Genomic DNA, 24,900 nt, shown 5'->3' on the forward strand with positions numbered 1-24,900 from the left:
ATTTTCAATCAATGTAAAAATGCAGTCTTCAAATGTCCTTCAGGTAAATCAAAAGTTATCAACCCCAAATAAAATATTTTGGTTTGTGGAACCAAACGAATGTTTAATTTTGTTTGCCTGATCTGCCCTGGTATCTTATGCCCCCCCGCCATTCTCCTCTATGTGCAGGACTCTATCACGGCTCTTTGATTTAACTGCTGCAGTGACCCATGGGAGTGGTATTCTGACTGGACAGCCTTGCCCCCTACCGGAGAATAGAGACATGAAGCACCTGACCTACAACTCCACTGAGGCAATCCACAGCAGTTCAGACAAATGCTGTTCAATGATTAACTGAGCCAAAATGAAATGTTCCAAGTCAGAAGTGTCCAAATGTTTTGCTTTGATTGAAGATGTCTAAACAATGAATTTCAAAATTAAACTTTTACAGCATTTTGTTCTGTGAAAGAAAAGTTTCAATATTTCGACCCTTTATCCTGATTTGGATCAAAAAGTTGAAATATCAGAATTTTCCATGAGAAATTCTCATTTTTGATTAGCCCTAGAGTTTACACATCAACATTATGAAAATATTGTACAGTAAACTTCAGATATAGTTCTGCCCTTATTTATACCTGTGCATCCCCAATGAAGTTATCCGAGGCAAGAACAGACTTTGGTCTACTAATTAGATAGCTGATATCTTTCTGCTACTATTTGTGAATAGCAAATTCTGGTTTTTGAGCCTGCTTTTGCACATTCTGGAACAAATGTTATAACAAAGGTTGTTAGACTTGATTAGAAGATACAGTTTTGAACAGTTTATTTTAACTAACAGTGGAAGATATTTCACTTTGTGCGCTATGGGAATTGCAACATTAACATTACACATTAAACCATTTGCTAAAAATTAACCACAGCAGATGGTTAATACCAGTATTTTTATAGTTCCTTTTCAACACAAGGGCAAACAGAATATTTTAACCGCATTCAATTTACTCACTGTGGGTTGTGGCATCAAGCCTATCACACTGGGGGTGCCAGAGCTTGATTCCAGTGTGGGCTGTATGTGAAGGTTTACAGCCTTAACCTAACCTTAATCAGCACCAGAGTGCATCCAGGATTTTGACAGAAAAATGGTTGCTATCTTGACCTCTTAGGCTAAAAGGGTCATGGAACAATATAGATTTCCATAAGAGTCATCAGGGGAAGAAACCAGAGTGCTCTTCCAAAATGAGATTTAAGGCTGCTGTCAAGTCTCTGATTCTAAAATATACACCCGTTCTTCAAAATACGATCTGCCTTTTTTCCCAGGAAACCATTTTTGCTCTCTCTTTAGCGGTTTTGAAATTAAAATATCTTAAGTGAGGTTGCAGGTGTTCTTTTCTCTATGAAAGAGAAGAAAGCCGTAATCAGGCACATCTATCCCCTCCTCACCCCCAAAACCACTCATCCTGCCTAGAATGCTTTAAAGAATTTCTCATGTACTACTTGGCTACATGTAACTGCCTGCCCCCCCACAAAAGCCAACCTACAAGTGAGAATTGCTTTAATATGCAACAGCATGGGGAACAGCTATTTTAGGAGTGACTGATAGGAGGTAGGTCACTTATGTTTGTATTTGCAATATTCATTTCCTGTCCTTATTAGTGGTTTTAAGGAGAACATTCTGTAGGTAACAAATTTTGCTTTGGGAAAAAAGAGAGGCTTTTTCATTCAAGTCTCTTCTATGTTTAGTTTGTGCATTTATACCCACACAACAGTAACACTAGTAAGTGACAGAAGGGACAAATATTAGGCAGCTAGGAGTAGCCTTATGCCCTCTCTCCCCCAAAGAGAAGGGAGGAAGGTCAGGTAAGATTTTACAAGGCACAATACAGGCCTTTTAAAAATTAGGCTTGTTTTCAAAAGTTATTTTCTCTGATTTAGAGCGTTTCCCCTCCCCTTCTTGTACGTGTGCTGCCTCTGTGCTTTGGCCCTCAAGACTGAGGAACACCGCAGGAACTGACCCACAAGCAGCCTGTTACCACAATTTTCCTAATAAATGGGAAACCTTGGAACAGGCCTAAAACTTGGGTTTACAACCAGGCCAGCACGTTCTGGTCCCGTTTGTCTGCTTATGCGTGTAGCTTTTAAACCATAACATAAGGTAGCCCCGGAAGTCTCATAACCTGGCCACCACGCAGAGACCGAATTAAGAGCGGCCCTGCAGTCCCAGCGCAGGCTAGAAGCGGGGAGGGGAGACAAGGCGCTCACAGGGAGTACTGAGTGTCACAACACACGGTTCAGTCTAGTGCTTTCTACAGGAGTAAGAACGCGAGCTGCGGCGAGGAAGCTGGGGCAAAGCACAGCGCCGTCTCAAGCAAGGTAATTAAGTCCAGGACTCTGCCTCAGGCTGGGATTTGCTGCGCATCGCGTAATTAGCACTCGTGCTCCGGCTTCATGCTCCGGCGCTCGGGGAGCGCAGCCAGCAGCCACCCTCAGCCGCGTACAATCGGGATTGTTCAGCCTCCGTGCTGACGGAGCAGCCTGTGCCTAGCGCGACCTGGCTTTGGTTCCAGCTGTATTCCCGTCCCCGTGACTCCACATCGAGTCCCATCCGGTGCGCAGAGTAACCGGCGGACAGGAAGAGTCACTCGGCGGACCTCTTCCCACCAGGGGAGCGGCGCGTCCGCCCGCCGGGGACAGCGCCCCTCAGCCCGCCCTGGCTCTGCCCAGCCGCAACTCGGACGTGGTGCCTGCAGGGCAGCGCTAGCGCCGGGCTCGCTGCCCCACCACCGACCCGAGCTCGGCTGCCGGACAGGGACGCGCTGCTCCGTGCGGGACAAACCCGAGCCAGACTGGGCAGGCGGGCCCAGCGCGGGACGCACCCGCTGCCCTAGCGCCTCCGCCGCCCATACGGCACCTGGCGTCCAGCCCCGGGGCCTCCGGCTGGCGGGTCCGCACGCGCTGCGGGACCCGGGACCCCTGCACTTACCAGCCCTGAGGCTGCCCTTGCTCTGCTGCGGGCGGGCGGAGCTGGCTGCCACGCACCGGGCAGGCGAGTAGGAGCTATGCCGGCGGGCTGCTACCACCGCTGGGAACCGAGCTGGGGTACGCACAGAGAAGCCCAGCGACAGCTTCGTTTTCATTACCGTATTTCTCTGCTGCGCTTAGTGCCACTCCTCCCTCCTTCCCGCTCCCTTCGGCTTTCCCAGCGGTGGTGACCGGGTTGAGGCCGCCACGGCCCCGCCCCCACATTCCATTCCCTAGATGGTGTCACCAAGGCGGTGGCGCCTGCCCCACCCCCTTTTCCCACCACGCGCAGCCCCGAAGGGCGTGCCCAGGCTTGCGAGTATATGACATCTCCAGAGGAGGCTCCGCCCTCTTTCAGAATAACAAGCCCCGCCCCGGCTGCGGTCCCCACCCCCACTGCTAGTTAGACTAGCACACGGCTGCAGCGCCGGGGCCGTTCTATTTATGTTTGTAGGCGCTGATTTGCATAGCCCCGCCCCATGCCGTGGGCGAGGCAGCAGGCACCGCCCCCTTGCCCATACATGGCGGCGATGGGCGGGGCCGCTATTCCGGCTGTCGGTCGCTCTCTTCCTGGTGCCGTTTATAGGGTACAGCCACTTCCGCTGTCTGCTTAGAAGCGGCGCGATCATGGCGGAGCGCGGTCAGCTCCCTCCCCCCGCTAAGCGCCTCTGCTGCAGACCTGGCTACGGCTCGGGGTGCAGGCCGGGCCAGCGGGCGGGCGGCGGCGGCCCCGGCAGCGGGGCGCTCTGTGCCGGACCCTCCTCCGCGGCCGCCGCCGCCGCCGCCCTGGGGCTGCTGCCGCTCGGCAAGACTCAGAGCCCCGAATCCCTGCTGGACATCGCGGCTCGCAAGGTGGCGGAGAAGTGGCCCTTCCAGCGGGTGGAGGAGCGGTTCGAGCGGATCCCGGAGCCGGTGCAGCGCAGGATCGTGTACTGGTCTTTCCCCCGCAGCGAGAGGGAGATCTGCATGTACTCCTCCTTCAACACCGGCGCCGAGGACCCCGCCGCCCCCGGGGGGGCCGCTGCCAGCACCGCGCCCGGCGGGGCCGCGGACGCCGCCGCCGACGAGAACCGCCTGCCCTTCCGTAGGGGCATCGCTTTGCTCGACGGCGGCTGCGTCGATAACGTCCTGCAAGTCGGTGAGTCACTCCCCGGGAGCCGGGCCGGCCATCCGGAGCCTCGCCCCCCCTCCGCCCTGCGGCCCCTCTCCCGCACCGCTGTAATCCTGCCCGGGGGGCTCTCCGGGCCGCTCACCAGCCTGTCACCCACCTGTGATCCCTGCCCAGGCCACAGCGCCGCCCCGACCCTCGCCCAGCTCCCTGACCCCGCGGCCAGCCCCTCACCTCTGCTCTTTCCTCTCACCTCACCTCGGCAGCTGCCGCCTCCACCCCCCAGCGCTACCCTGCCCCGTAGCCCGGGCCCTGCAGCTCTCCGCTCCCTCCGTGCCCCAGCGACCCCCTCCCGACCCCCCCCTTCGCTGCCAGCCAGCCAGCCATCCAGGCCTCGTAATTTCCTCTCTTCGTCCCCTCCCCCTCGCAGCCAGATTATATGGCTCTTTCACGCCTCTCCTCGGCATCCAAGGCCAGGTTACACGCTGCTTCTGTCCGCCTACCAACTGCCCTTCAATCTGCCCTCTCCCCCCCTCACACACCCCACATCACGCCTGTTTGCTCTCCACCCCCGGCTAATCAAACGCTTCCCGTCCCGTCCCTTTAACTCGCTTCACACTCCTCCCCCCGCCAGTCCCCACTCCCCCCGTAATCGCGGCCGTGCAGTCCCACCTCGCTGTGTCCCCTCCCACCCCCGCTAATCCGGGTCATCGTCATACCCTGGGCCACAATAGAGGAGATGCCAAACCCGCCGCCTCTGCCCCGCAGACCGGGGAGGGCGAGGAAATGAATCAGCAGAAGAAGCCCCCGTGGGGGGAGGGAGGGGCAGGGATCGGTTACCTACAAACGCCAGGAGCGAATTTGCGCGGAGCGATTCGGGTCGCTGAACAAAGGCGCTTGCAGGGGATCAGCGGCAGCGACGCTCGGGCGGGTCGGCAGCTGCGGCAGACGCTGCAGCCTAAGCCTGGGGCTGCCTTTGAATCACCCCGCGGTTGGCTTTGCGGGATGGGGGGTGGCTGGAGAGCAAAGCTGCCAGATAGCGGATCCAACTCGGGCTGCCAGGACTGGGGGGGGGGGGGGCGGAACTGAGCGATGGCTGGGAGGAGGGGGAGCTGCTGTGTATGGAGGCAGCGGTACATGGGGTGCTGCCAGTTGCTTTGGGATGTAGCTGTTCCTCGTTTCATGACAACAGCAAAAGAGGGAAGTGCTGTTCTTGCTTCTCCGGGAACAATACTCACCCCCCCCACACACAACCCCCACCCCCGCTGCTGCCGCCTGCTGCTGCTCTTCACCCTCTCCAAGAGATAGATCTTTTTCTATTTAACTCCTCCCTTCCTAGTTAGTTTAAAAGGCTGCGGGGGGGTCCCCTCCTCCCCCTGAAGGGAGGAGGAAGAGGAGCTCTGTGCTGGGAGGGAGGGGTTAGTCCCATCAATAAGAGTGCTGGAGCAGCTACATGGCAGGCTCACATTTTCCTGTGGGTCTTGGACACGACAAGGGAAGGCTGTAGATTTCCCATCTCTCCTGCGCTGCCTGGCTTGCTCTGATGGGGAGAGGATGAACCACCCCCTGGTTTGTGATGGTGGTGGGGGAGGCTTTACAGACCTAGCAATCCAGGCTCCGCTGCTGTGTGACAGAACGGGAAGATGGGTTATAATTTCCCGAATAAAACTTCAGTGCAGGGTGAGGTTCTCTTGTGCTGGAGCTGGAGCTCTCGTTTTGTTGTGTTTAGCTGAGTGTATTTGCCAGTTGCACATCTCGAATCGCCGTGAGGCAATTCCCTGTGGTGGAGAAGGAGGAGGAAGACCTGGCACTTTGTTCTCATTTTCATGTTTATTTGTGTCCTTTTCAGTTTTCTGCCAGCCTCCGAAAAGGGGAAGCCAAACAAAAGAGGCTCTTTATTTCTTTTCACTGCCTGAAAAATAGTGAAGATTTGACAAAGGGAAAGAAGGACTGATGACTTAAAGCTGCACGATTCCATTTTCCCTCAAACAGACTTGCATAATCTTCCCCAATATGCAGTTTAAGTCTGAGCTTTTCTCTTCCCTGTCAAGCTATCAGTTTTTGAGCATGGACATGATGACATTTTTAAATGGACTGAAACCAACAGCAGGATAGTTCACAACTCTCTCTTCTCTCCCCCTCCTTCCAAAGCACTTAAAACAAAAATGGATCAGTTTTTCCTTTTATTTATGCCTTGTTTTTACAGATTTGAGGTGTGAAGTTTCTGGGCCCAAAGGCCTGATACATTTTAAGATCTTTTGCGTAATTTTGGTTCTCATGTAATTTTGCCTCACTGCCATCCTTGGAGAGAATTCAGTTGTTTTAATCCTGTCTGTGGTTCATTTGAATTCAAATACAGTCTACAAATGTGATTTCTGCCTGGTCATGTATTTTCCAAAGGCAGACTCTGTTGCTTTTTCTCTATGCTCGGTGCCCTTCCCCTCTTCCTAGAGAGTGGTTCAGCGTTGAGACATTTTTAATTTAATTTAATTAAGTTTCATCTTCCTTTTGGCTTTCTGTTTCTTTCCAGAGGACTGAAGGACATCTATGGTTCCGTGCTTGTGGCAAAACCAGAATTCAGTTTCATTTTGGTTTGGATGGCAGTGCTGAGAATTTTTTTTCTCTTGCCTGTGCTTGATTCTGCTTGCAGGCGATGAGGAATGACAGGAGTGCACATAGGGAGGGTTTCTTGGCTGATTACATTTAAGCCAGGAATTCACTGTGAAAATAAAGCCAAGGGGCGATAAATAAAAGATGCAATCTTCTCTAGGAGACAGACACCCAGCATGGGCTTTGCTTTACTTGCTTTCAGCAGTAGAAGAGGCTTCAGTGAGTAGTTGTGAAAGGGGGGGGGGGGGGAGTAACTTTTTGTATAGTCTCAAAAGGGGAGGGGCATTGAGCAATGTTGGCAAGGGTCAATGTGAAGAAAGAAAATATACATAAATACAACTTAAGGTTTGACTGCTGCTCCTGGAACACTTAACCACACTTCAAACAAATGCTATACAAACTGTTGAAAATATAACTCTTTTGGGGAAGCCATTTAGAAGTAGCAGTGTATCAAAACCAGTACTTCGAAACACAATGTCAATTGTTCTGACTGCGGTAGAGTTTTTGTTTTGGAGGGCATATACTATAACTTTTAGATGGCAGAGTATCCTCCAAATACTTGTGTAATTTGGGAACATTGTGTCAGAGCTGGTAAGGGTTTTGTATTTGAAATGTTCCTGCCAGAGCAAAAAGGTGTAAGAGCACAAGCAACTCCACTGCAATGATTTATATTGGCTGGAGAATGGAGTTGGCTTCATGTAATGTAGCAGAATATGTATCCTAATACTGAGCTTATATAAATGTGGATTTAGTGACGGTATAACTGTGAACGTACGTTCTGTGCAGTATGAGTAATAGAAACTTTGTACATTTTTACAGTTGTGCTTTCTGAAAGCACAATTATTGGACAAACCACATTTTATTGCATATCAGAACTAATTGTCGTTCTTGCAACACAAGTATTAATACAAACAGGTTGAAGATTTGCTAAGCAAGCCACATAAATTTTACTTCAGTGCTAGTTAAATGAAAATATTTGCTTCTGAATTTTACATTTTTAGTCAATACACTGTAGGAACATTAAGCTGAAGGAAACTTATTAATATATATAGAAGCATTCAGTCTATTAAAACTATTTTTCATTAGGTGCCTTTTTATGAAAAATCCCTACTTTTGCAGCTCCTTGTCTCACATCTGTATTGTAAAGGACTACTTTGCACAAAATTATATATTTTGTAAACGCTATAAGAATTTTTTCAAGCAGAAGTCTTGAGTGTCTATTAGTGTATTTAAAAGCTAACTTAATTTATTCCAATGTAATTCATTTCATTTATAAGCATAATTTGTTTCAAAGGGATTTTCTTGGGGTGGGGGAAGCTGTCAGTTTAAAAATCATACTTCAAGACTGTGGGAAAGGGTCTCAGAGAACATCGATAAGAGCTTGGGGGAGAAGAGGTGGCTTAAAAACAAAACCTAAGAGAAATGAAACATTTTAACTTTAAACCATTTTAAATCGTTAAATATTGTCCAGCAGTGTTTGCAATCCAAACATTACACATTTTCAAAGTATATTAAAATTTGGAAGGCAGATTGACTGACTGCCTAGAAAATAAGTTTTTACTTGGCCAACCTGAAAGACATGCCAACAGTGAGGGGAAAATATAAATGGTGAAATGTAAATTTGATTTCTAAATTTGTTTTAATCTAAAGTCAATTGTATTTCTGCTTGCTCACACTGGTCTCTGTTTAAGATATTACAGTAATTTCCACAGCAACACTTGGGGACATCATAATCACAGAAGTAATACCTTTAGATATGAATGGCAGGGGGATGAGGCGAAGGGAAGAACTTCCTGGAGATGAAAAAATAATGTGAAGCATTAAGTGATTAATGCTTATCACATTTCTAAGATTTGTTTAAAGTTGATCTTGTAAGCCAGCAAACCAGCTTATTTTTCTTTTGAAGAGGGTTACTTCAAGCAGTGTGTCTCTTCACTGCATAACCTTGGGTTTTAGACCGTGAAACATAGTGAGATGCAGTTGGAGAAATGTAACTTTACTTTGGTTTTCTTCAATGTGAAATAACCTTTGGGGCTCTGTGTATATTTATTTAGTTGGATTCTTAAATTAACTTTAAAAGGTCCGCTTTTTTTTTTTTTTCTCTCTTACAGAAATGAAATGTTTTTCTTCTGACTCAGATGTTTCTGTGGTAATTTATTTTATTGCTAAAGCTTAATAAAGAAAACTACAAACCTGAGCCCAAGTTTAGTCACTGCTCTCAAAAACACGAGTTACAATTTTTTCACCTGGAATGGAATGCTTCATGAGACGAGTCACTTTTTTCTGTAAAATTCTGGTTAAATATAATTGTAGCCAACAACTTTCAGATGCTTTTATGGATCTAATGGATCAGAATCTTAGTTAATTTTCTACTTTTGGACAACTTTTCAAAAACACAATCTAAAATTGATAGATTCTAAGGCCAGAAGGGACTACTGTGGCTGTCTAGTTCAACCTCCTGTATAACACCAGCTATAGGACTTCTCTGAATTTATTCCTATTTGAACTAGAGCATATCTTAAAATAAAAAAAAAAAAATCTAGTCTTGATTTAAAAATTGCCTGTGATGGAGAATCCACAACACACTGTGGTAAGTTGTTCCAAGGACTAGTTACCCTCATTGTTTAAAAGGTTGTGTATTTTATTTCCAGTCTAAAATTGTTTAGCTTCAGTTTCCACCTATTGCATCTTGTTATACCTTTGTCTGCTAGATTGAAAATACCATTATTATTTTTTTGTTCCCCATGTATATAGAGCCAATTAAATTATAGAACCAGTTAGGCAAATGTCTTTGCTCTTGTTTGAAACTTTTAATTGTTTGAATTTCAACTATATTGTGTTGAATGTCTTTTTAATTGATGAGAGAGGCCAAATTGAATATATTTTTAAGAAAGTTGCCAAACAAACTTTGTGCTATGAATTGAAATGCATCCGTCTGCAAACATGATGCTCTTCATTTAAACAAAGTTGGCTGAAGCAGTAATATTTTGCTATTTTTTTTTTAAATCTGTAGTTTCTTTAGTTTATCTAAAAGTCTCTTAATTCATTTAGAGTTACTTAAGTTTAACTCAAGTAAGACTGTCCTTAGTATGGAACAAAATGCTTATGTTTCACTAACTCTTTTTGATAAAGTTCTAGCATTGTTCTGGTATATGTAGTGATTTTTTTGTGGCCGGGGACAAAGGGGAAAGGATGAACATGTTAAACTATCTGCTACTGTCTTTAAATGGGAAGTGTTTCTCTGCTGACATGCCAGCAGATACAAGCAAGGTTTCTCTAGCAATCAGCCTGATGATGGAATTTTGGTTAGGAATGTATGAATTTAAGGAGGTAATCTATAACTTGTTTAATGCAGTACTGTGGGGTTTTATTTGTTTTTTGTTGTTGTTGTTGTGTGTGTTGTTTGTTTTTGTTTTAGAGCTAAGATTACAATTAAGTTTGGAAGATTAGATTTTTATCCGTAAATGTCAGTAAACATCAATTTCACTGTACACATTCAAATGAGTGAAAAAAATATTTCCATAGATCGAAACGTACAGATAGGCAAATAAGGAAAAATGCTCCTTGAGAACCTATAGGAGTAAAAATTGAGTGATTTAGGTTTTTGAATTAGGCTTGTTACAAATGGGCTAGCAAACAAATAGTAAAAACAGGTATAATTTGTTGATTTCAAGATATTTACCTTGTATATTTTGACATGTGATGTCAGTTTGTTTTAACAGTTTTTATAGAGCTTTAACTTATTTAATCTCAACATCTACAATCCTTAATTAACTCTCACTGCCCTAATTTCCTGCAAATGTGAAAATTTAAATTGAAAGAACCCAAGTCACCGAGGGTATTAACCCAAGTTAAGTAGTGGTGGCCAATATTTTTGTGTACAAAACCACAAACCAATTAACTAATTTTTAAAGATATCTCTTGCCTCAAGGGGAGAAAAATCTGAATGTATTCCAGTTTCCTTGTTAGATTTGGAATGTAAGTCCTTGATTAGGGAACAAAGAAGCTGTTTTCTCTCTCTCTGTGTACACAGTTTTTAACATGTACTGTTAACCTTGAATTATTTCTTGTGAAAGCATTGGTGTGTAACACTTTGCAACAGTGGAATATTAAATGTGGAAAACCTAGATCTTTCTTTTTTTGATAGGTCAATTATTTGAAAGACTGTCTAAAACCAATTATTTTTCAAGTCATTTTTTAAAGTGCAGAAACTTTGCCCTGAAATAAAGCTTATGCTTTATTTATAATGTAAATATTAATGGTAGTGTGTCGGTCAAAAAGTAGTGACACTGTCCTATTAAAGACAAAGTTCTAATACTTTCTTTTAGACAAAAACACCTTACTCAATTACAATTTGTGTGTAACATATTTCCATTGAACATAATTTAGAAGTGCATAGATCAGTTTTATAGAAATATATTTTATTTGGATTGACCTGATGAAAATATTTAACATTTATTATAGTTTAGCATTCAAAGGTTTACTTATAATTATTCTTTTCTACTTCTTCCCTGGCACTCCTAATATTGAAGAATCATTGCCCTGAAAACAGACTTCGTACTCTGAGATTTGATAAGCAGAAGCTGACACTTGCATTGATAGTAAAATGTTTCCCAAGCTTGAGTTTTTTCTAAGAAAACAATTTTCACTTTAAAAACTTGCCATCTCTTTGAAATTCTGTTTAAGAAAATGATACCAGCTCTGCATATGATCAGATGTTTTGGTATGTAGCAATTCTTGAACTATAGCCAGCTGTCGTGTCAGCAGCTGATGCATTTTTTTTCTCTGCAGTCTGACTTTCAGAAATGAGCAATTAAAAGCTAAACATGTGGCTTTTTTTCTGGGGTGGACGAAAATTAAGAAGCTATTGAAAAGTCCGAGGACTAGATAAACTGAACTTTTTATTTGTTGTTGCCTGTTTTTCCATGTATATAACCTGATAAAGTGAAATATGTATAGAGGTTTTTAATTGTACAGTTCCAAAAAAACCCATCCTAAACAGATAATCAAATATAGCAGTGAAACTGGCTACAGGTGTGAAGGATAATCCATTTTACTAAATGGTTTTACATAGTGGGTTAGTGTTGAAATGTAATCTACCTAACTGATCCAGTTGTTATGCAACAACAATTCTTAATTGTTAAAACTGTGTCTCAAAATACTGGTGAAAATTTAAGATAAATTGGAGAAGTAGCTGGTATTAAAACTTTTTATTTTAGAAGATATGCTTGGGAGAAAAGTTTGACTACCTGAAGAACTGGCAGTAGATGATGATTAATTCAAGTCTTCAGATTATGAATATGCTGTCTCTGTAAAGAACTAGTAAATTTCAAAAAATCTTCCATGCATAACAAAGAGTACAGATTAAATTTGAATTCTGATTGCCTGGAATGCAGTCAGCCAGACAGCATGCAAATCCTTGAGTACTGTGCAATAACTGCTCTCATTGTTCAGGGAAGTCTCTCTGTGAACCTTAAGTTTTTCCTCTTGGTTTGCTGTCTAATATTATCCATGCATTTAAATGTTTTTCTCTTCATTGGATATGTATCTAGCGCTTGACATGGCTTCATAACAGTCATTGACCTGGATCACTGGAGATGTCGTCTGGTGCTGTATAACTCAGGCTTGCATTCTCCTTCTAGCAATATGCCAATTATCATGATTTATGTGATGTCCTCATGATGCATCATCACATCTTTTTTGAGATTATGTAGCCATACTCATATAGGCTTTGGTTTTATTGGTTGAATTGTTAAAGTCCCAGTGTCTGGAAGATTTGTAATAGTAGTCACCAACTTTAAATAATGTTACCCTTATTTAATTTCACAAATTGTATGAACACACCAGATGAATGTAGCTGCTAATAGTAACTAAAGTGTAGAGAATTCCTTTGTGATTGTTCGAACTGATAGAAAAGCCTTTTGCATGCCTTTTAACTTTCCAATTCAATTAAGTTTAGTCTCCCTTAATGTAGGCTTTCTATACACTAACTTAAAAAACACACCTCGTTTTTGAAAATTTGAGACCATAAAGTCTGAAGCACATACTGTGGCAGAGGAGAATCACATTTAACTGCATTTAAAATAGATTTTCAGGAAATAATTGTGAAGTGATCTGCACCATCACACACTTCTAAAAGAAGAGCTTAATTTTTTATATTTTACTAAGGCCCTCTACTTCTTGTTGCAAGTCAGTGCACTTGACAGTCTTTGAAATAGCTGGAAATTTTTGTATTGGAAATGCATGGGCAATGGCTGAGAAGGTCTGACATTAATTGGAAGGATACAGTAGAACCTGTCAGTAAGTTTAAATTTGTAATAGTAGAGCTAGCTGATCAGATAAATCAGAAGCTCATTTACTGAATTAATGTGCTAAAAATTCAGGTGATTTACCTCTTGTCCTGCTTTATTTAACAATAAATTGCCTATTTACATAAGTCATCTTTCATTGTTAATTGGTGTCAGACCTCTAATATGTTCAGGAATTGTATGAAAATATGTTGGCGGGGGGGAAAATGGCATATAGAATGAAATATCACAGAAATAGGTATTAATATATCTTTATTGTGTCTGCTTCCTTTTTGTTGGTAGTGGTGGCGGCCAATAGCTAATTACATTCAAATGATCACTTTGGTGACTGGAAAAATAAAATCTTGCATAGCTTTGTGAATGCTAAGAAACAAGAAATTCATACATATGCCAAATTGAACTGCTAGGTGGTTACTGACAGCACCAGTAATTATGCAAATACAGTGCACAAATTGAATACTGCATATACAGCTGACTACAATGTCTAATTTATATTGACTCATGAAATAGAGAACATATAAGCATTTAAATAGCTGGCAAAACTGTTTTATAAAACCTGAAAAATAATGGGATTATAATCCACTATGTATCAGAATGAATTGGCTTAAATATGTTTTAACTATTTTGATATTTCTGTTTGAAACTTGTATTCAGAGCAATTGGTGTTGGTTGTGTCTTTCATATTTTTAAATATTAACTCTGGGTGTCAAGGTTAGAACTTGGGTATTTGGTTCCTGGTGGTGGTTGAAACTGTTAATTACATGTTTCCTATTTCTCTTGAAGTAACTGTTGTATGTTTTTCACTTACATATAAATGATTGGTCATGTACTCTGGGGCATAGTTCATGCTACTGCTATGTTCAGCAAATAGAAGCAGCTCATAGCTTATCCTTGTCAGTAGCAGCTGTGAGTTTTATTAGTATTTAGTTAATCTCTAGATTTAGGCCTGATAGTTTGACCAGTCTACAATTCATATAGCATCAATCCATATTCAGCAATAAGTAACTTGGCTTATATTGCATTTATACCTCATACTAATGTAAATGGTGAGTTTTTTAGCTTATTTTGCAATTTTATGACTTCAGACACCTTTGTCATTAACCTGCAGTTTGGACAGAAATGATGGTGGAAGAAATGACATGCTAACAATTCATTAGAGAACCAATCTTTATTCGACATGTGTCTACAAATATTCTTCCTGGAAATTTTTTTAGAAAAGATGGTGGTCATTGAACGTTTATTACAAGTATTACAGTAAGCTATTGATTACTTATCTCCTTTTGCATATCTAAGGGGCATAATACATCAATCTGGGAGGATGAGAGAGTGGGTTAGTTAAAACATAAATTAATGTTTTTAACAAAATTGGCATAGATTACTAGAAAGAAAAGCTAAATTAAACATAGCTGATCTCCATACTTAAGACACATTCTGCTGAATCCACTGTTCAGACAAGTTCAGAATTAAGGAAACTTGGAGATGCACAATATTTTGTGTAATGCACTACTTAATGAAGTAAAATTTCAATCTTAATATTTTAGAATAAGCGCTGATAGTGTTTTGACCAATAACTAGTGAGCCAGTTGGCTATGCTGTAGTTGCAAAAATTAGTTTAATTTCTTCCATTGATTTGGCTTGTAAACTGAAACCTCACAGACAGACTATAATTAGTGTCTTGGGGATAGAATATCAAGTCCATTATGTTTTGGATCAGTGTCTGGACTTGGTGTAGCTATGCTATTTAGAAGCTTTAAGCATCACTTTCGCTCCTGTGCTTGTTGATACGGAGGGATATGGGAAATACAAAATGTACAGGTTAGCTTTTGTGTATGGCAGGGCATCATATGTCCAGTGATACTGTACTGATCAGTATTAAACTCTGTGTGTTCAGTTGAGGCTACTTTAGCTGAATGTGCCACTTAGACAGAAATGGAGGTCAGTGACTGGAAATGAAAAGCAAGACTTAAGATGGCTTGGTTAGCCTGATCATGTAAGGCAAGCGGAGGGTAATTTGGTTAGTGCTATTTAAAAATTCTGTAAACCGAAAACTATTTTGATCACTGAAACTGGTCAGGTAGAACTGTTACTTTGCAGTATTCACTACCTGTCTTGGCAGTAGTATTGTTTTATGGGCGTAGGAGTAGGAATGGAAGGATTTAGGAGTGAACCAAGGTTGGTTCATTATTAGGATGGGAGTTGGAGAGAAAGGTAGTGAAGTGTTTGAACCTTTCATAAACTACTTGTTTATAAAGTGTGGGGTGAGTGGTGATGTCTGTGGTAAAGGAGTGGTCAGAGAGGAGGAACTTATTAATTTGAAAGATCACAGAAGGAATTGTATTTAGTGAGGAGAAGATTGAGTGAGTGAAAGAGTTGATCTACAGTTGATGGCCAAATGAAAAAGGGACCACAAAGAAGCTAGTGGGTTAGATTCATTGTTACAAAACAGGCTTCTTAACACCAAGAAGGCTGCAAACTGCACAATGGTTAACTCTATAAAAGCCATTTTAAAATATAAACATAAAGTAACATGTCTGTACTCTTTCCTTTCTATTTGTAAAACCACAATTGGATTGAATAAGCCTATTTTCCTGGCCTTCAAAACATACTAATTTTAGTTTCACTTCACTGTGATTTTTATGGCCAAATATACCTCAAGCTTATCAGAAGAAAAACCAAGACTGGTACTGAGTTACAGTAGGGACTCCTTAGTTAAAGTTGTAAAACAAAACCATCAACTCCATTTTTGTCCTCCTGTCTGACACAGAGCTTTTTGTAGTGAAATGGACATTTTATACTATATGGGTCTCTAAAACATCAAGCTTTTTGTTCATCTTCCTTCTCAGCAGGTTGGGATGAATGGGTTAAAATATTTTGAACTTAACCTGTAAAGAGAAAACAGATGAAAATGCTGTTTCCCACCCTCTTTGTTCCACTTATTCTTGTTTGGTTTTAGTAGTAAATATTATGGTGGAGGGAGCTGTTGTACAGTGCCCAGCACAAATTTTGAGAAATCCCTTCCTTGAAGAACTTTATAGACACAAATTGATAGGGGATGGGGGATCTAACATGTGTAAAGGAATACGGGAAGGATTGGCACAGCTTTACTGGTTTCAAGTACTATTTACTATTTTTGGTTGTAGGTAGAGGTGAGGAGTAGGAAAAGTCACAGCTTATTACCTGTTCAGCCACAATCAGCAGGGCAGCTCTTCTTGGGCATTATGACAGAGGACTCTTAAGAGGGACAAAAGTGGCTGTTTGGATTTTTTCAGAGTGTTTTCTGCATGCATAAGAGGTGGCACGGGAGAAAGCATGGAGCCGTTTAAGGGAGAAGTGAACTGAACAGTGAAAGTTGGACCGAAGGCAGGGATTGATCTCTTAATAGCTTATTATATCAGGGAGGTAGGATGATGCTAAGTTATGATGGGCCTTAAAGGTGAAGACTGAAAGCTTGTACTGGATGCAGAGGTGAAGGGCGAGGGACCCGCAGAGGAGGTTGATGTGATCAGAGTGACAAACAAAGACTATCTGGCCAGCAGCATTCAGAATAGACTTGGAGGGAGCAAGGTGGCAGTACTGAAGAACAGAAAACTGGAGGCTAATGTATTCAGGATGTGAAATTAGAGCTTGGACAAGAATTCAGGTTGCATGGACAGAAAGGAGGCTGTATTTTAGAGTTGTTGTGTAAGAAAAAGCATAGATTTAAAAATGGCCTGAATGTGGATCCAGTAAAAGGGCAGAGTCAAAGATGATACCCAGCTGATGGGGCCCAGTAATTCAGAGAATGGCAAGGAGTATCCAGTGGTAAAGTGAGAGAAGAGACCAAGAGTTTAGTTTTGGCCTTAGTCTGTTTAAGATTGATATCCATGAAGAGAGGTCATAAATGAGATCCTAGGTTGGATAAAAGGAGACCACTCATCATGAACATCAGCATAAAAATTGTAGTTTAAAGCCAAGCTTGTAGTGAAGAGCGCTTAGACAAGGAGAAGATTAGTGTAAGAATAGAGCCTTAAGGAAAACCCAAAGAAATGGGGTCAGGGATGAGGATGCCCACCAAAATGAGATGCTGACAGAGTGATTAGGGCAGTGGGAGGAGAATCACAAAAGCCAATGAAGATCAGAATTTCAAGAAGTAGAGTGGTCAACAACTGACAACAGCCATTGAGAGGTCAAGTTGGCCAGGAAGAAGTTGTTGGAGACTTTAGTGAGAGTAGTTTCAGTGGTGTATAGAGTGGATGCCAGATCGAGGGTCAAAAACAGAACTGGAAGAAAGGCATTCCAGACAGTGATGGTAGACAGCATGTTTGAGTTTGGAGATGAAGTTTGGGGGAGCGGTGGGAAAGTCCGTAGGATTTCAGGACTTTGGCCAGAGTTGCTCAGCAGCATGAGAATAAGAGCATAGAAAACAGATAAGTATGTGTGCACCTGTGCCAGGATTAAGGATGGGTGGAGATGGGGGAGAGGCGCACAGGAAGAGAATCTGTGAATACTAAAGGACTGAAAGCTATGAATCAAATAGGTGGCAGGAATGTGAGTAATGTTGGCGATGAGGTGGTCAGAAGGGGGAAGTATGAGCTAGGCATAAGTAGACTAAGCAATTGCTTAGGGCTTCAAGCAGCTCTAGGGGCCCCCTATTAATTATGAGTATGTGGTGTGGAGTGGGGCAAAAATATTCCTGCGTAGGGCCCCCAGTGGGCAAACACCAGCAGTGTCAGGCAAAGAAGCAGGACACCAAGGGATCGGATGGGACTCTGGTATTGAAATTGAAGAAACTGAGGACGACGGTGGGTTTTATGATGGAACAGAGAGCTAGGCGTTGAAGTGGGAGAGGACTGTGGCAGGGTGGATTTGATTTAAATCATTAGTAAGGAAGAATCGATTTAATCATGGTTTTCTACATAAAAGTGCATTCTTGTTGGTTGTTATAACCTTAATACCTCATTTTCACAACTCGGAGATGTAGGTTTCATTTTTAGAAGGTACACACTATAAGTTGTTAAATAATTTATTTTGAAAAGTTTTCAGATTAGTTTTACAGCTATGTCAGAAAATGAATGATTGTTTGGTTATTTCATTTACCAAAGGTAACTGAAGCAGATATTTATGAAGTCATTGGGAGGTGAACTATCTCCAATTGAACAGGTTAATCATTAATATTTGGAGGATTTTCTTGCCATGATGTATTAGGAGGAGAAGATCACCAGACAAACATTTAAATTATTTTATTTAACTAAAACAACAACATTAAGTATTTTGGATTTTTTTTCTTCAACAACAAACGTATTTTAGCAAACAAAAGTATTTTAACAAAAAGCATATGTCCCTCGCTTCTTACATTTATCTCCAGACTTCTTCTTTTCCAGATCTATTCTGTCCCCAGCAATCTTCTATTCATTGAACTTTTTGAAACTTTGACGTTTAGAGAGAGGTACGAAGGGATTGACTCTGCGTACACAAATTTGCAGAGGGAAAATGGAGTTGAGGTCTGTTTCTCATCTCTCTCTATATTTTTATTTATTTAAAAACATTTTTGCTGTTAACAAGCATGTTACCTCTGGAGACACAAATCCAGAGTTTGAGAACTGCAAAACTAAGCATCTCTGGTATCTTCTAGACTGAGCACTGAGTCCATTGGGTAGATGGAAAGATTAACCAAAATAATCTATACAGAAGCCTGGGGAACCCCATAAGATTGGGTCCCAAATCCATCAACCATTGGAACTCGTTTACAAAACTTTTCTTAAACATTACATGTCTCATTTTATAGAATTAGAATTTATAATCCCTATTCCATGATGAGATATCTTTGAGCTATAATATATCTTTATCTTTAAATAAGTCGGGTTTTATTTTTAATTTAAATTGGATTTTTTTATAAAATGCTTTGAAGAAAAAAAATCTTTTTTAAATCATTGACTTTTAACCACACTGGACCCTGGATACTCTGTGTATGTGATGTGATCAGGGACATGAAGAGAAGTGGTGGATGGAATAATGTGGGGTTTTTGTTTTTTGGTTTTTGGTTTTTTTTTTCCCCCCAAAGGAAAAAAATAAATGAGGAAGGAGGATTGACAGCGGCAGGATCATTAGAGAAGCCTGGTATCTCCAACATGATGTTAGGAGGATGATTTCGGGGTAGGGATAGGGGAATGGAGGAGACTGCTGAACAAGAGGGTGGCTGCAGAGACAGAGGAGGGAAATCCAGCACCCTGTGAGAGCCAGGTAGAGAGGGATGGAAGAAATCATGAATGACCAGTTGGTTATTTTTTGTTTTAATAGGGAATGAACTGGCATTCCAGAAGGGTCAAAGGAGGAGAAAAGACTGGAGGCTGGGATCAGGTCTGAGGTTGGAGAGGGACCAGTAGGGATTGAGGCATGACCAATATTGAGGGCTTGTCTACACTTACCAGAGGATTGACGCTGTGGCGATCGATGCATCGGTGGTCGATTTAGTGGGCCTAGTGAACGCCTGTACACCACCTGATCGAGAAGAGTAAGGGGAGTTGACTGGAGAGAGTCTCCCGTTGACATAGCATAAGTATAGACCCTACGGTAAGCAGATCTAAGCAACGTCTATTTGAGTTATGCTATTCACGTAACTCAAATTGCCTAGCTTAGATCGACTTTTCCCTTTAGTGTAGACAAGGCCTCAGACACATCTTATCTGAAATAGAGAGAAGGAGGCAAAAGGGGAAATGAAGGTGGTTTTGGATTTGGGCAGACAAGAGGAGTTGGAGAAAAGAAGGGGAAGGGCAATAGGAGAAGGTAGAGCTGTGGAAGCAGTAAAACAGGAGAAAGGCAGGGAAAGGGGAAAAAAATTAACTTCAACAGTTTGTCTCTTAGCCTGTGTAATGTGCAGTAATGGACAGATACAAGGCATAACTTTAGTGGGATTAGAAACAATTTGTGTGCAGATATTCTGTTCTAGCACAAACCCAGACATTTTAGTTCCTGCAGGTGTTTTTTTTCTTTCAATGTGATACAGGAATTCGGCTTAATAGGTGATTACAAAACAAACCATAACATACCATCCACTTTACAGGACTTCGCATTGAGGATCTTGTAAAGAGTGTTTGATAGCAGATGGGATAAAACATCCATACACACAGTCTTTGACAGTAAAGACCTCACTCTTGGCAGAACTTAAAATAAACCTTGGACACATGGTTGCTATTACCTTCAACTTTAGTAGACAGTTTGAATCATTAAAATGAACTCCTTCTGAGTTCCTTTCTAACTCCTACACCCTTTCATTTGATAATATATGGATACATATTCCCAGAGTTAGGGAGTGAAAAGGAGCAGAATCAAACGTCTGCAGGAGAGTAAAGAGTCCAGGAAACTGCTTCCTCTTGCCCCTGGCAGCTTTCACCAAGTATGAAATCAGCTCACCAACAGTAAATAAGAGTGGATTGTAGTACCCTCACAGATAACATTCTTCCTCTGTTTCCTTCTCCCTGAGGCCTTTGCATGGTAATGTTCTGGGATAGGTCTCCTCTCCCTTCCCTGCATAAAGCTAGTGGATGTGTGGGAGTGTTCTCTCCCTTCACTGTGACTGTTTCATGTGGAGCCAATTTCAGGGTGTCTGCTTCTCCCCCTATGCATGGAGTCAATTTGAGCATGATGATGTTGTTGTTGTTACTCATACATGCATTGAGAGGTGTCTTTGGGTTCACGTCTTGTGCATGTCCCTTCCCCTTTCCCCCCACTTCCCCAGTGCTTGTGCACTTAGAGCTGTTATAACAGAGACACAGTTCTTCTGCAAAGAACTGGTTTGGTCAGGGTTTTCCCTCTTCCATGAGCAGATAGCACCATGCGAGCTGTTGGACAGCTTGTAGTTCCAGTAGACCTAATACAGGGCAGCAGAGAGGCAGTTGTAGAGCTCTGTTATGTGCTTTTGATAATTGTGATACTAATGCTCAAGGTTGTTGACGCACTTGAGTCCCAGGTACTGAGAGCAAGTGCTCTCATGCGTATGGTTGTGGGCTTCCACTACCTCCAACTATACATGTCAGCAGTTCTGAGCCTGTTGTAGTGGCACAAAGGTGGTGTACTGATCAAGGACTGGGACCAATACCTAAGGCAGGGGTGGGCAAACTTTTTGGCCCAAGGGCCACATCGGGGTGTGACACTGTATGGAAAGCTGGGTAAGGAAGGCTGTGCCTCCCCTGACTGCCCCCCTCAGAACCCTCGACCCAGCCAACCACCCCTGCTCCTTGTACCCTGACCGCCCCCTCCCGGGACCCATGCCCCATACCGCCTCCCAGGACTCCACCCCCATCTAAACCTCCTTGTCTCCTCACTCTCACCCCCCCACCCCGAACCTCTGCCCTGTCCAACCGCTCCCTGTGCCCTGACTGCCCCCCGGGACCGGCCCCTTTTCAGGCCGCTCAGAGCAGCATGTCTGGCCACTGTGCTGCCCGGAGCCAGATGTGCTGCCCTGCATGAGCGCACAGCCCCGCCACCCAGAGAGCTGCCTGCGTGGCTGCGGAGGGGAAGGGGGCAAGCCTCCCTGGTGGGGAGATCAGGGGCTGGGCAGGATTGTCCCACAGGCCATAGTTTGCCCACCTCTGACCTAAGGTCTTTGTGTCCCATAAATATATAAGCTAAAATATCAGCCTGATACCTTTTCCTGTTGAGACTTGTAATATCCGTTTATAACCTATTAGGCAGCCTCAGTGTTTGTCTTTGTTTTGAGAGAAGTTGAAACTGCTCCAGTTATTCATATGCCCTCTAATTTCTCTCCGCCTCCCCATTTTTCTGGGGAGGGAACACATTCTTCACAGAACAAGCTCAGTAGTTTAAAGAAATATGCTGATATGGCAACAAAACACGGTCAGAACACTTTCTCTTTTGAACTCAGATCTGTTAGGCCTCAGAAGTCCATTCTAGCAAACTTGCTCCCTGTCATCTATCATTAGGTGAACATTTCACCATAATGACAATGAAACAGGCATCGCAAAATAAATTTATTCCATTTAGAAATATTTTAGCCATGAATATGTTTAAATGAAGTAACTGATTCCATCTATGACCTGTGTTGTGCCTGACTGTAACTTTTGACAGAAGATATTTATTGCTGTGTTATTAAACCTGTATTTTTCAAGAATTTATTTTGTGAGCCTCCTTTTCAAACTTGTGTCCCTAAATATGGATTTAGGTGGCCCAAACTGAAGCCCAAATGGGCACTAATCACTTCAGGGTTCTTCCTCTGTCCTTTCCAGAAGTCCATTCCCAGCTCCTGGGACAAATAGGACTTGTTATTCTCTGCAGCTTCCTCTTCAGAACTAGAGTACTTCAGAAGAGGGTGAAAAGGTGATGCAGACCCAGAGGGTCAGATTGTGAGGCTATATCTACACTACAGCCAGGATTGACGCTCTGAGATCGATCCACTGGCGGTCTATTTAGCAGGTCTAGTGAAGACCCGCCAAATCGACAGCAGATGGCTTTCCAGTCAATCCCCCAACAAGAAGAGTAAAGTAAGTTGATGGGAGAGTTTCTCCCATCAACTCCTCATGGTGTAGACCCCGAGGTAACTCGACCTAAGGTATGTTGACTCCAGCTATGTGAATAACGTAGCTGGAGTTCCATAGCGTAGGTGGACTAACCGTGGTAGTGTAGACATAGCGTTAGAGTGACTGACTTAGGGTATGTCTACACTACGGAATAAGGTCGAATGTGTAGAAGTCGGTTTTTTAGAAATCGGTTTTATATATTCGAGTGTGTGTGTCCCCGCAGAAAATGCTCTAAGTGCATTAACTCGGCGGAGTGCTTCCACAGTACCAAGGCTAGAGTCGACTTCCGGAGCATTGCACTGTGGATAGCTATCCCACAGTTCCCGCAGTCTCCGCTGCCCATAGGAATTCTGGGTTGAGATCCCAATGCCTGATGGGGCTAAAACATTGTCGCGGGTGGTTCTGGGTACAAATCATCAGGCCCCCCTTTCCTCCCTCCCTCCGTGAAAGCAAGGGCAGACAATCGTTTTGCGCCTTTTTTCCTGAGTTACCTGTGCAGACGCCATACCACGGCAAGCATGGAGCCCGCTCAGGTAACCGTCACCGTATGTCTCCTGGGTACTGGCAGACGCGGTACGGCATTGCTACACAGTAGCAGCAACCCATTGCCTTCTGGCAGCAGACGGTGCAGTACGACTGGTAGCCGTTCTCGTCGTGTCCGAGGTGCTCCTGGCCACGTTGGCTGGAACCGTCTGGGCAGACATGGGCGCAGGGACTAAATTTGGAGTGACTTGACCAGGTCATTTTCTTTAGTCCTGCAGTCAGTCCTATTGAACCGTCTTATGGTGAGCAGGCAGGCGATACGGATTGCTAGCAGTCGTATTGTACCATCTTCTGCCGGGCAGCCATGAGATGTGGATGGCATGCAGTCCTTCTGCACCGTCTGCTGCCAGCCAAAGATATAAAAGATAGATGGAGTGGATCAAAACAAGCAATAGACCAGATTTGTTTTGTACTCATTTGCTTCCCCCCCTCCCCTGTCTAGGGGACTCATTCCTCTAGATCACACTGCAGTCACTAACAGAGAAGGTGCAGCGAGGTAAATCTAGCCATGTATCAATCAGAGGCCAGACTAACCTCCTTGTTCCAATAAGAACAATAACTTAGGTGCACCATTTCTTATTGGAACCCTCCGTGAAGTCCTGCCTGAAATACTCCTTGATGTAAAGCCACCCCCTTTGTTGATTTTAGCTCCCTGAAGCCAACCCTGTAAGCCGTGTCGTCAGTCGCCCCTCCCTCAGTCAGAGCAACGGCAGACAATCGTTCCGCGCCTTTTTTCTGTGCGGACGCCATACCAAGGCAAGCATGGAGGCCGCTCAGCTCACTTTGGCAATTAGGAGCACATTAAACACCACACGCATTATCCAGCAGTATATGCAGGACCAGAACCTGGCAAAGTGATACCGGGCGAGGAGGCGACGTCAGCGCGGTCACATGAATGATCAGGACATGGACACAGATTTCTGTGAAAGCATGGGCCCTGCCAATGCATGCATCATGGTGCTAATGGGGCAGGTTTATGCTGTGGAACGCCGATTCTGGGCTCGGTAAACAAGCACAGACTGGTGGGACCGCATCGTGTTGCAGGTCTGGGATGATTCCCAGTGGCTGCAAAAATTTTGCATGCGTAAGGGCGCTTTCATGGAACTTTGACTTGCTTTCCCCTGCCCTGAGGCGCATGAATACCAAGATGAGAGCAGCCCTCACAGTTGAGAAGCGAGTGGCGATAGCCCTGTGGAAGCTTGCAACGCCAGACAGCTACCGGTCAGTTGGGAATCAATTTGGAGTGGGCAAATCTACTGTTGGGGCTGCTGTAATGCAAGTAGCTCACGCAATCAAAGATCTGCTGATATCAAGGGTAGTGACCTTGGGAAATGTGCAGGTCAGAGTGGATGGCTTTGCTGCAATGGGATTCCCTAAGTGTGGTGGGGCCATAGACGGAACCCATATCCCTATCTTGGCACCAGGGCACCAAGCCGCCGAGTACATAAACCACAAGGGGTACTTTTCAATAGTGCTGCAAGCTCTGGTGGATCACAAGGGACATTTCACCAACATCAACGTGGGATGGCCGGGAAAGGTACATGACGCTCGCATCTTCAGGAACTCTGGTCTGTTTCAAAAGCTGCAGGAAGGGACTTTATTCCCAGACCAGAAAATAACTGTTGGGGCTGTTGAAATGCCTATATGTATCCTTGGGGACCCAGCCTACCCCTTAATGCCATGGCTCATGAAGCCGTGCACAGGCAGCCTGGACAGAAGTCAGGAGCTGTTCAACTACAGGCTCAGCAAGTGCAGAATGGTGGTAGAATGTGCATTTGGACGTTTAAAGGTGCGCTGGCGCAGTTTACTGACTCGGTTAGACCTC

General features: G+C 43.6%; 1 protein-coding gene across 3 annotated transcripts in view; it reads left to right on the top strand.

The window, feature by feature from the left end:
* The first annotated feature begins 953 nt into the window (after positions 1-953).
* The window catches only part of ZSWIM6 (zinc finger SWIM-type containing 6), a 166,172-nt gene continuing 142,225 nt past the window's right edge, over positions 954-24,900 (top strand). Inside the window, exon 1 of one of the 3 annotated variants that reach the window (XM_084629357.1) lies at positions 954-2,346. Coding sequence is in view for 2 of the 3 variants with exons in the window: in XM_084629356.1 (XP_084485482.1) it covers positions 3,622-4,132 (511 nt within the window). In the remaining variant the exon portion in view is untranslated. Of the gene's footprint in view, positions 2,347-3,606; positions 4,133-5,609; positions 5,783-24,900 lie in introns of those variants that run through there. The other 2 variants (XM_084629356.1, XM_084629355.1) reach the window with 2 other exon arrangements.

The sequence above is a fragment of the Lepidochelys olivacea genome (genome assembly GCF_965140295.1).
Source record: "Lepidochelys olivacea isolate rLepOli2 genome assembly, chromosome: 5".
Taxonomy (NCBI): Eukaryota; Metazoa; Chordata; order Testudines; family Cheloniidae; genus Lepidochelys; species Lepidochelys olivacea.